The 12400-nt window shown below is 36.4% G+C and overlaps 1 protein-coding gene across 2 annotated transcripts; it reads left to right on the plus strand.

The window, feature by feature from the left end:
* The first annotated feature begins 740 nt into the window (after nucleotides 1–740).
* On the plus strand, nucleotides 741–12274 carry LOC133650074 (transcription termination factor 3, mitochondrial-like). 2 transcript variants are annotated; one of them, XM_062046885.1, is made up of 7 exons: nucleotides 741–831; nucleotides 1331–1608; nucleotides 8216–8368; nucleotides 8427–8764; nucleotides 11447–11518; nucleotides 11582–11743; nucleotides 11952–12274. In XM_062046885.1, the coding sequence occupies exons 2-7, from the start codon at nucleotides 1341–1343 to the stop codon at nucleotides 12144–12146; spliced, it is 1188 nt and encodes a 395-aa protein (XP_061902869.1). In that variant the 5' UTR covers nucleotides 741–831; nucleotides 1331–1340; the 3' UTR covers nucleotides 12147–12274. The 2 variants fall into 2 exon arrangements, with proteins under 2 accessions (XP_061902869.1, XP_061902868.1); XM_062046884.1 differs by lacking the exon at nucleotides 741–831 and adding an exon at nucleotides 967–1239.
* The last annotated feature ends 126 nt before the right edge of the window (nucleotides 12275–12400 follow it).

The following is a 12400-nucleotide window of genomic DNA, read 5'->3' on the forward strand; positions in this document are numbered from 1 at the left end:
CCTCCGTATTTTTATTTTATAAACCTTTATTTATAAATTTCAACATTTACAAACAGTTATAAATGATAAATGGGTTATACTTGTATAGCGCTTTTCTACCTTAAAGGTACTCAAAGCGCTTTGACAGTATTTCCACATTCACCCATTCACACACTGATGGCGGGAGCTGCCATGCAAGGCGCTAACCAGCAGCCATCAGGAGCAAGGGTGAAGTGTCTTGCCCAAGGACACAACGGACGTGACTAGGATGGTAGAAGGTGGGGATTGAACCCCAGTAACCAGCAACCCTCCGATTGCTGGCACAGCCACTCCACCAACTGTGCCACGCCGTTGAGAAATAATAAAGTACAAAAAAAAGGTACAAAAACAGTACAAACCTAACCTCCGTTTTCTTTTTCTTTTTTTAATTTTACAAACCTTTATTTATACATTTCAACATTTACAAACAGTTGAGAAATAATAATCAAAGTACAAAAAAAGTACAAAAAAGTACAAAGACAGTACAAACCTAACCTCCGTATTTTTATTTTTTAATTTTATAAACCTTTATTTATAAATTTCAACATTTACAAACAGTTGAGGAATAATAATCAAAGTACAAAAAAGTACAAAAACAGTACAAACCTAGCCTCCGTATTCTTTTTTTTATTTTATAAACCTTTATTTATAAATTTCAACATTTACAAACAGTTGAAGAATAATAATCAAAGTAAGTACAAAAACAGTACAAACCTAACCTCCGTATTCTTAATGTGGTACATCCGGGGTTGTTGTTACGCACTTCCGGGTTCGAGCTCCCCCAATGAAGTAGTTACGTCTATGGTCACGACGGTAAGTAAAGGTTTTCATTGCTAAAATTAATATTACACAACATGTATTGGACTTTTTGTTTTATATTGTGTCCGTCAGCCTGCTTCAAATATTACTTCGGTGCTAATAAATTGAAAGTAGAGCAAAAGTGGAACCTCCGCATTCTTAATGTGGTACATCCGGGGTTTTCTGGCGCTGTTTTGTACTGTTTTTGTACTTACTTTGATTATTATTATTTCTCAACTCTTTGTAAATGTTGAAATGTATAAATAAAGGTTTATTAAAAACAAAAAAATTAAATAAAATAAAAAAACATCCGGGGTTGTTACGCACTTCCGGGCCGGAGCTCGTGGCTGTATGAAGTATTTTTGACGTCGCGGAACATTTACTAGCTCTGGCCGGAAATATAAGTTAATTCTTACTCTAAATGTGAGTACCGACTTGAATTACTGTGTCTTTACAAAAATTCGTCCTTTACTTAGCCGTGTAACGTAAACAACTCCTCCCGTGTGTTCGCCAGGAGCACCAAGATGGCGGTTTCCTGTGTGAGACGCACACTTCTTCTCCCCTTCAAGTCCTGCACACAAGTTCGGCTTTGCTGCACATTCCCAACGCGACTGGCTTCTCCTTCATGCACCACTTGGACTCCAACTCGACCTCCGCCAGGACACATTTTAACGCAACAGACTCGCTCTTACAGCGATGTGACTGCCAGACAGCAAGTAGACTATTTGCCCACAACTGATGTGCATCAATTGACACTAATTGAGGATGCTGGGCAACTGGATGCATCATTAGGTACACCTCAGTGTCTAATATTACAATGCACAAACATATTTTTACTCACGTCCAATGATTTGTTAGGAAACAAACTGTTTGCTTCAATTATAAAAACAATTTGCAAGCAAAAAAAAACAACCTGTGAATTCAAATACATTTTCTTCAATTAAAAAAACAATTTGCAGGTATAAAAATATTTTTTTGTGAGTAAAAAAATTAATCGCAATTAAAAAACAATTCCTAAATAAAAAAAAAAACATTTTGCAGGCATGAAAACCATTTTCTTCAATTAAAAAAACGATTTCCAATTATAGAAACAATTTTCCTAAATAAAAAAAAAACTTTAGCGTTTTTTTAAAAGCATTTTAAAAACGATATTCAATTGAAAAAAATGATTTGCATGTAAAAAAAAAATTCTGCAAGTAAATTTTGTCGCAAGTATAAAATAGCAAGTAATAAACTGATTTGCAAGTACTAAAACTAGTTTATTCAAATAAAAAAAGGATTTGCAATTATAGAAACAATTTTCCTAAATTAAAAAAAACCTTTAGCGTTTTTTTAAAAGCATTTTAAAAACGATATTCAATTAAAAAAATTACTTTCTGCAAGTAAATTTTGTCGTAAGTGTAAAATAGCAAGTAAAAAAATGATTTGCAAGTACTAAAACAATTTTCTTCAATTAAAAAAACAATTTCCAATTATAGAAACAATTTTCCTAAATAAAAAAAAAACTTTAGCGTTTTTTAAAAGCATTTTAAAAACGATATTCAATTAAAAAAATTACTTTCTGCAAGTAAATTTTGTTGCAAGTGTAAAATAGCAAGTAAAAAAATGATTTGCAAGTACTAAAACAATTTTTTTCAATTAAAAAAACGATTTCCAATTATAGAAACAATTTTCCTAAATAAAAAAAAAACTTTAGCGTTTTTTTAAAAGCATTTTAAAAACGATATTCAATTGAAAAAAAAGATTTGCAAGTAAAAAAAAATTCTGCAAGTAAATTTTGTCGCAAGTATAAAATAGCAAGTAATAAACTGATTTGCAAGTACTAAAACTATTTTCTTCAATTAAAAAAATGATTTACAATAATAGAAACAATTTTCCTAAATTAAAAAAAACCTTTAGCGTTTTTTTAAAAGCATTTTAAAAACGATATTCAATTAAAAAAAATACTTTCTGCAAGTAAATTTTGTCGCAAGTGTAAAATAGCAAGTAAAAAAATGATTTGCAAGTACTAAAACTATTTTCTTCAATTAAAAAAATGATTTACAATAATAGAAACAATTTTCCTAAATTAAAAAAAACCTTTAGCGTTTTTTTAAAAGCATTTTAAAAACGATATTCAATTAAAAAAAATACTTTCTGCAAGTAAATTTTGTCGCAAGTGTAAAATAGCAAGTAAAAAAATGATTTGCAAGTACTAAAACAATTTTCTTCAATTAAAAAAACGATTTCCAATTATAGAAACAATTTTCCTAAATAAAAAAAAACTTTAGCGTTTTTTCAAAAGCATTTTAAAGACGATATTCAATTAAAAAAATGATTTTCTGCAAGTAAATTTTGTCGCAAGTGTAAAATAGCAAGTAAAAAAATGATTTGCAAGTACTAAAACAATTTTCTTCAATTAAAAAAAACGATTTCCAATTATAGAAACAATTTCCCTAAATAAAAAAAAACCTTTAGCTTTTTTTTAAAAACATTTTAAAGACGATATACAATTAAAAAAAATACTTTCTGCAAGTAAATTTTGTTGTAAGTGTAAAATAGCAAGTAAAAAACTGATTTGCAAGTACTAAAACTATTTTCTTCAATTAAAAAAATGATTTACAATAATAGAAACAATTTTCCTAAATTAAAAAAAACCTTTAGCGTTTTTTTAAAAGCATTTTAAAAACGATATTCAATTAAAAAAATTACTTTCTGCAAGTAAATTTTGTCGCAAGTGTAAAATAGCAAGTAAAAAAATGATTTGCAAGTACTAAAACAATTTTCTTCAATTAAAAAAAATATTTGCAAGTAAAAAAAAAAAATTAATTCAAAAGATGATTCACAAGTAAACCAATTTTATGCAAGTAAAAAACTTGCAAGTATTCTGCAGGCAAAATTATTTTTTTCAGGTTAAAAAAACTATTTGCTGCAAGTAAAAAAACGATTTGAAAGTATTAAAAAACAATTTTCTTCAGTGAAAAGATGATTTGCAAGTAAAAAAAACTTAATTAAAAAAATGACTTGCAAGTAAAACAATTTTCTGGAAGTGAAAAAATAATTTGAAAGAATAAAAACAATTTTCTCAATGTGAAAAAAAAAAAAGATTCACAAGTAAAAAAATATTTTCTTTTATTAAACGATTTGCAAGTAAAAAAAAAGAAAATTTCTGCAGGTAAAAAAATTAATTTGCAAGTAAAAAGTATTTCCTGCCAGTAAAACACGATTCGGAAGTATTAAGCATTTTTCTTCAATTAAAAAATGATTAACAAGTAAAAACAACTATTCAATTAAAAAAACTATTTGAAGTAAAATAATGTTCTGCATGTTCTCTACGTATAAAAAACGATTAGCAAGTTTAAAAATAAAACAATTTTCTTCAATAAAAAAAACGATTTGCAAGTAAAACAATTTTTTTCAGGTAAAAAAATGTTGTGCAAGTAAACGATTCATTAGTATTCAAACAATTTTCTTTAATCAAAAAAATGATTTGCAAGAATACAAAAGATGTACTGCATGTAAAAAAATATATATAATAATTCTGCAGGTACAAAAAATAATTAGCAGGAAAAAAACGATTCACAAGTTTAAAAAAAAAAAAGTTCTTCAATTACAAAATGATTCCCAGGACATAAGCATTTTTTTGCAATTAAAACCAATATTTTCTAGTCTTACTTTGTAATCATATTTCTAGTAATATTCTACCCTACGCGACAGCCCCACCTGTTGTTGTGGAGTGGGAACTGCACACAGAGTGGAATGTTACTTGACAATCTTGGACTTGTGAGTAAACTGGTGTTTGACTTGTGAGTAAACAGGTGTTTGACTTGTGAGTAAACAGGTATTTGACTTGTGAGTAAACAGGTATTTGACTTGTGAGTAAACAGGCATTTGACTTGTGAGTAAACATGCGTTTGACTTGTGAGTAAACAGGCATTTGACTTGTGAGTAAACAGGTGTTTGACTTGCGAGTAAACATGCGTTTGACTTGTGAGTAAACAGGCATTTGACTTGTGAGTAAACAGGTGTTTGACTTGTGAGTAAACAGGTGTTTCACTTGTGAGTAAACATGCATTTGACTTGTGAGTAAACATGCATTTGACTTGTGAGTAAACAGGTGTTTGACTTGTGAGTAAACATGCATTTGACTTGTGAGTAAACAGGTGTTTGACTTGTGAGTAAACATGCGTTTGACTTGTGAGTAAACATGCGTTTGACTTGTGAGTAAACAGATGTTTGACTTGTGAGTAAACAGGTGTTTGACTTGTGAGTAAACAGGCGTTTGACTTGTGAGTAAACAGGTGTTTGACTTGTGAGTAAACCGGTGTTTGACTTGTAAGTAAACAGGTGTTTGACTTGTGAGTAAACAGGTGTTTGACTTGTGAGAAAAAATTCATTTGACTTGTGAGTAAACATGCATTAGACTTGTGAGTAAACATGCATTAGACTTGTGAGTAAACAGGTGTTTGACTTGTGAGTAAACATGCATTTGACTTGTGAGTAAACATGCGTTTGACTTGTGAGTAAACATGCGTTAGACTTGTGAGTAAACAGGTGTTTGACTTGTGAGTAAAGAAGTGTTTGACTTGTGAGTAAACATGCATTTGACTTGTGAGTAAACATGCGTTTGACTTGTGAGTAAACATGCGTTTGACTTGTGAGTAAACAGGTGTTTGACTTGTGAGTAAAGAAGTGTTTGACTTGTGAGTAAACAGGTGTTTGACTTGTGAGTAAACCGGTGTTTGACTTGTAAGTAAACAGGTGTTTGACTTGTGAGTAAACAGGTGTTTGACTTGTGAGAAAAAATTCATTTGACTTGTGAGTAAACATGCATTAGACTTGTGAGTAAACATGCATTAGACTTGTGAGTAAACAGGTGTTTGACTTGTGAGTAAACATGCATTTGACTTGTGAGTAAACAGATATTTGACTTGTGAGTAAACAGGTGTTTGACTTGTGAGTAAACAGGTGTTTGACTTGTGAGTAAACAGTTGTTTGACTTGTGAGTAAACATGCGTTTGACTTGTGAGTAAACATGCGTTTGACTTGTGTGTAAACATGCGTTTGACTTGTGAGTAAACAGGGGTTTGACTTGTGAGTAAACATGCGTTTGACTTGTGTGTAAACATGCGTTTGACTTGTGAGTAAACAGGTGTTTGACTTGTGAGTAAACAGGTGTTTGACTTGTGAGTAAACGGGTGTTTGACTTGTGAGTAAACAGGCGTTTGACTTGTGAGTAAACAGGCATTTGACTTGTGAGTAAACAGGCGTTTGACTTGTGAGTAAACATGCGTTAGACTTGTGAGTAAACAGGTGTTTGACTTGTGAGTAAAGAAGTGTTTGACTTGTGAGTAAACAGGCGTTTGACTTGTGAGTAAACAGGTGTTTGACTTGTGAGTAAACAGGTGTTTGACTTGTGAGTAAACAGGTGTTTGACTTGTGAGAAAAAATTCATTTGACTTGTGAGTAAACATGCATTAGACTTGTGAGTAAACAGGTGTTTGACTTGTGAGTAAACATGCATTTGACTTGTGAGTAAACAGATATTTGACTTGTGAGTAAACAGGTATTTGACTTGTGAGTAAACAGATGTTTGACTTGTGAGTAAACAGGTGTTTGACTTGTGAGTAAACAGGTGTTTGACTTGTGAGTAAACATGCGTTTGACTTGTGAGTAAACATGCGTTTGACTTGTGTGTAAACATGCGTTTGACTTGTGAGTAAACAGGTGTTTGACTTGTGAGTAAACATGCGTTAGACTTGTGAGTAAACAGGTGTTTGACTTGTGAGTAAAGAAGTGTTTGACTTGTGAGTAAACAGGCGTTTGACTTGTGAGTAAACAGGTGTTTGACTTGTGAGTAAACCGGTGTTTGACTTGTGAGTAAACAGGTGTTTGACTTGTGAGTAAACAGGTGTTTGACTTGTGAGAAAAAAATCATTTGACTTGTGAGTAAACATGCATTAGACTTGTGAGTAAACAGGTGTTTGACTTGTGAGTAAACATGCATTTGACTTGTGAGTAAACAGATATTTGACTTGTGAGTAAACAGGTGTTTGACTTGTGAGTAAACAGATGTTTGACTTGTGAGTAAACAGGTGTTTGACTTGTGAGTAAACAGGTGTTTGACTTGTGAGTAAACATGCGTTTGACTTGTGAGTAAACATGCGTTTGACTTAGTGTGTAAACATGCGTTTGACTTGTGAGTAAACAGGTGTTTGACTTGTGAGTAAACATGCGTTTGACTTGTGAGTAAACATGCGTTTGACTTGTGAGTAAACATGCGTTTGACTTGTGAGTAAACATGCGTTTGACTTGTGAGTAAACAGGCGTTTGACTTGTGAGTAAACAGGTGTTTGACTTGTGAGTAAACAGGTGTTTCACTTGTGAGTAAACATGCGTTTGACTTGTGAGTAAACATGCGTTTGACTTGTGAGTAAACAGGCGTTTGACTTGTGAGTAAACAGGCGTTTGACTTGTGAGTAAACAGGCATTTGACTTGTGAGTAAACAGGTGTTTGACTTGTGAGTAAACATGCGTTCGACTTGTGAGTAAACAGGTGTTTGACTTGTGAGTAAACGGGTGTTTGACTTGTGAGTAAACAGGTGTTTGACTTGTGAGTAAACAGGTGTTTGACTTGTGAGTAAACATGCATTTGACTTTTGAGTAAACAGGGGTTTGACTTGTGAGTAAACATGCATTTGACTTGTGAGTAAACATGCATTTGACTTGTGAGTAAACATGCATTTGACTTGTGAGTAAACAGATATTTGACTTGTGAGTAAACAGGTGTTTGACTTGTGAGTAAACAGATGTTTGACTTGTGAGTAAACAGGTGTTTGACTTGTGAGTAAACATGCGTTTGACTTGTGAGTAAACATGCGTTTGACTTGTGAGTAAACATGCGTTTGACTTGTGTGTAAACATGCGTTTGACTTGTGAGTAAACAGGTGTTTGACTTGTGAGTAAACATGCATTTGACTTGTGAGTAAACATGCATTCGACTTGTGAGTAAACAGGTGTTTGACTTGTGAGTAAACATGCATTTGACTTGTGAGTAAACATGCATTTGACTTGTGAGTAAACAGGGGTTTGACTTGTGAGTAAACAGGTGTTTGACTTGTGAGTAAACATGCATTTGACTTGTGAGTAAACATGCATTCGACTTGTGAGTAAACAGGTGTTTGACTTGTGAGTAAACCGGTGTTTGACTTGTGAGTAAACCGGTGTTTGACTTGTGAGTAAACGGGTGTTTGACTTGTGAGTAAACAGGTGTTTGACTTGTGAGTAAACGGGTGTTTGACTTGTGAGTAAACAGGTGTTTGACTTGTGAGTAAACGGGTGTTTGACTTGTGAGTAAACAGGTGTTTGACTTGTGAGTAAACGGGTGTTTGACTTGTGAGTAAACAGGTGTTTCTTCCAGACTTAGACGCCTGGAGCGCACCGAGGGCCTTGGAGGAGATCAGTGAGGAGGAGGCGGCCACCATGCCCCTCCGCCCTCCCATCCCGCCCGCCTCCACCTCCCTCCAGGACTACGTGGACCACTCTGAGACGCTGACCAAGCTGGTGCAGCTAGGTAAGTCCAGCCGGGCGTGGCCACCGTCTGGCTCCTCTCACCTGGCCTCTCACGGCAGGGGTCCCCCTGTGGAGGCTGCAGCAGAGACCCCACGTGGGCTCCATGCTGCTCAGGCTGGACTTCCACACCCACGTGGCCCCCAGGCTGCTCTTCCTCAAGGAGACCGGCGTGGAGGACTCGCGCCTGGGCCACGTGGTCTCGCTCAACCCCTTCATCCTGACGGAGGACCTGGACAACCTGCGGGCCAGAGTCCACTACCTGAGGTCCAAGAAGTTCCCTGCTGAGGAGGTGGCCTCCATGGTGTCCAGAGCTCCGTATCTCCTCAACTTCAGCCTGGAGAGACTAGACAACCGGCTGGGATTCTACCAGCAGCAGCTGGGCCTCAGTGCTGCCCACGTGGGTGACCTTTGAACAGTAACACTGTGTCTGAATAATAGTCCTTCCTGCACCTGCCACTAGACCTACTATGTATCTTTATTTTCTCATCACATATGATATCAGCATTTGGTCTACAAGCACTGATGATGTCATGCTGGACCACCTTTTAAAGTCACATGATATCACTCTTTCAATCACTCTCGCTGAAAGTATCACCTCCAAATATCATGTATCACCCTCCTCGACTGTTCAGTCGGTATGAGTATCGACCCCGAAAAATAACATAGTTAATTGATTGCCATATCACCGCAAAATATCAGTTTATAGTCGATATCGGCCCTGACACAAAAAAAAGTTTGATCTTTGATTGATACCCTTTTTGATTCCTATATCGGCACCAAATATGGGTTATCGGCCTCTTTGACTACTAATAATCGGTATCAGTATCGGGCCTGAAAAATCATAATTTGAGCTATAATTGATCCACTTTTGGATTCCTATATCAGCACCAAATATCAGTTATTGACACCCTTGACTACTAATAATCGACATCGGCCCTGACAAAAAAAGTTTGATCTTTGATTGATACCCTTTTTGATTGCCATATCGGCGCCAAATATTGGTTATCGGCCTCCTTGACTACTAAAATCGGTATCAGTATCAAACCTGAAAAATAACATAGTTTGATCTATAATTGATCTACTTTTTGATTCCTGTATCGGCACCAAATATGGGTTATCGGCCTCCTTGACTACTAAAATCAGAGACAAGTATCGTTTATCGGCCTCCTCGACCACTCATAATCGGTATTAGTATCAACCCCTAAAAATAGCATAGTTCGATCTGTAATTGATCCACTTTTTGATTCCCATATCAGCACCAAATATCAGTTATTGACCTCCTTGACTACTAATATTCGACATCGGCCCTGACAAAAAAAGTTTGATCTTTGATTGATACCCTTTTTGATTGCCATATCGGCACCAAATATTGGTTATCGGCCTCCCTGACTACTAAAAATCGGTATTAGTATCAACCCCTAAAAATAGCATAGTTCGATCTGTAATTGATCCACTTTTTGATTCCCATATCGGCGCAAAATATCAGTTTATAGTCTATCAGCCCTGACAAAAAAAAAAGTTTGATCTTTGATTGATACACTTTTTGATTGCCATATCGGCGCCAAATATTGGTTATCGGCCTCCTTCACTACTAAAATCGGTATCAGTATCAAACATGAAAAATAACATAGTTTGATCTATAATTGATCTACTTTTTGATTCCTATATCGGCACCAAATATGGGTTTTCGGCCTCTTTGACTACTAATAATCGGTATCAGTATCAACCCTGAAAAATCATAATTTGAGCTATAATTGATCCACTTTTGGATTCCTATATCAGCACCAAATATCAGTTATTGACCTCCTTGACTACAAATAATCGATATCGGCCCTGACAAAAAAAGTTTGATCTTTGATTGATACACTTTTTGATTGCCATATCGGCGCCAAATATTGGTTATCGGCCTCCCTGACTACTAAAAATCGGTATCAGTATCAAACCTGAAAAATAACATAGTTTGATCTATAATTGATCCACTTTTGGATTCCTATATCAGCACCAAATATCAGTTATTGACCTCCATGACTACTAATAATCGATATCGGCCCTGACAAAAAAAGTTTAATCGTTGATTGCTACACTTTTTGATTGCCATATCGGCACCAAATATTGGTTATCGGCCTCCCTGACTACTAAAAATCGGTATCAGTATCAAACCTGAAAAATAACATAGTTTGATCTATAATTTATCTACTTTTTGATTCCTATATCGGCACCAAATATGGGTTATCGGCCTCTTTGACTTCTAATAATCGGTATCAGTATCAACCCTGAAAAATCATAATTTGAGCTATAATTGATCCACTTTTTGATTCCTATATCAGCACCAAATATCAGTTATTGACCTCCTTGACTACTAATAATCGATATCGGCCATGACAAAATAAGTTTGATCTTTGATTGATACACTTTTTGATTTCCATATCGGCACCAAATATCGGTTATAGACCTCCTTGACGATTAAAAATCTGTATCAGTCCTGAAAAAAAAACCATTGTTTGATCTATGATTGATTCACTTTTTGATTCCCGTATCTGCTCCAAATATCTGTTATCGGCCTCCTTGACTGCTAATAATTGGTATTGGTATCGGCCCTGAAGACAAAATCAATCTCAAATTGATACACTTTTCGATTCCCATATCGTCTCCAAATATTGGTTATTGACCTCCTTCATGACAAATAATCGGTATTGTATCGGGCCTGAAAAACCCTAATTTGAGCTATAATTGATACACCTTTCGATCCCCATATCGTCTCCAAACATCAGTTATTGACCTACTACAAATATCGGTTATCGGCCTCCTTGACTGCTAATAATTGGTATTGGTATCGGCCCTGAAAACTTATCCATCCATCCATTTTCTACCGCTTATTCCCTTCGTTTTTGATTCCCATATCGGCTTCAAATATTGGTTATTGACCTCCTTTACTACAAATGATCAGTATCGGCCCTGAAAAATAAAATTGTTCCATCTGTAATTGATACACTTTTCAATTCCCATATCGGTTAATGACTTCCTTGACTCCTAATCGGTAACAGTATGGGCCCTGCTAGACATGTGACTTGCCTTGCAGACTCGTCAGATCCTGGCTCGACTTCCCAGGTTGCTGTGCGGCAGTTTGGAGCCCGTGAAAGAGAACCTGAAGGTGAAGAACAACACACCTGTTGACCCTTCACCTGTTGACCCTTCACCTGCTGGTGTGTTGCAGGTGTGTGAACTGGAGCTGGGCTTCAAGACCAAGGAGATCCAGCACATAGTCCTGGTCGTCCCCAAAGTCCTGACCGCCAACAAGAGGAAGCTGATCCAGATCTTCCATTTTGTCCACAACACCATGAAGGTGCCGCACCACCTGATCGTCAAGTTCCCTCAGGTAACCTTAGTCACCCGTCTCGGTCTCGTCCACGTACTCGTGACGACTCGCCCGTCTCGGTCTGGTCCACGTACTCGTGACGACTCACCCGTCTCGGTCTGGTCCACGTACTCGTGACGACTCACCCGTCTCGGTCTCGTCCACGTACTCGTGACGACTCACCCTGTCTCGGTCTCGTCCACGTACTTATGACGACTCTTCATTCCAGGTGCTCAACTCCAAGTTTCTGCGTGTACGAGAGCGCCACCTGTTCCTGCAGTACCTGGGCAAAGACCAGTACGACCCCGCCCAGGCCAACTACGTGCCTCTGCAGCGCCTGGTCTCGCTACCAGACCAGGCTTTCTGCACCGAGGTGGCCCAGGCCACCTTGGGGGATTTTGGCATGTTCCAAAAGACACTCTAGGACTCTACGATCACCTCAAAACTGAATTCAGACGTCTGTAAATATGTCCTGTATATGAAGTATTATTGTTAAAGATGAGTTTGCATTGTGTCTGTTGTTACAGCGGCCAAATGTATTAAATATACTTGTTCAACAAAACCTCTGCCTTGTTTTTAACGAATACTTATGCCTACGTTGTGTGTTATGCCTTTATTCTGATAGAGCAGACAGGATGTCCCCGGCCGGATGTGACGTGAGGACGCTCGTTAATGCGA

Source organism: Entelurus aequoreus, linkage group LG05 (assembly GCF_033978785.1).
Source record: "Entelurus aequoreus isolate RoL-2023_Sb linkage group LG05, RoL_Eaeq_v1.1, whole genome shotgun sequence".
Classification (NCBI taxonomy): domain Eukaryota; kingdom Metazoa; phylum Chordata; class Actinopteri; order Syngnathiformes; family Syngnathidae; genus Entelurus; species Entelurus aequoreus.

Bases quoted from the DNA above. Each gene is read 5' to 3' on its own strand.
- LOC133650074 (XM_062046884.1), top strand. The intron at 1,609-8,215 runs GTACACCTCAGT...TGTTTCTTCCAG, and splicing joins GCAACTGGATGCATCATTAG to ACTTAGACGCCTGGAGCGCA. The intron at 11,519-11,581 runs GTGAAGAACAAC...GGTGTGTTGCAG, and splicing joins CCGTGAAAGAGAACCTGAAG to GTGTGTGAACTGGAGCTGGG.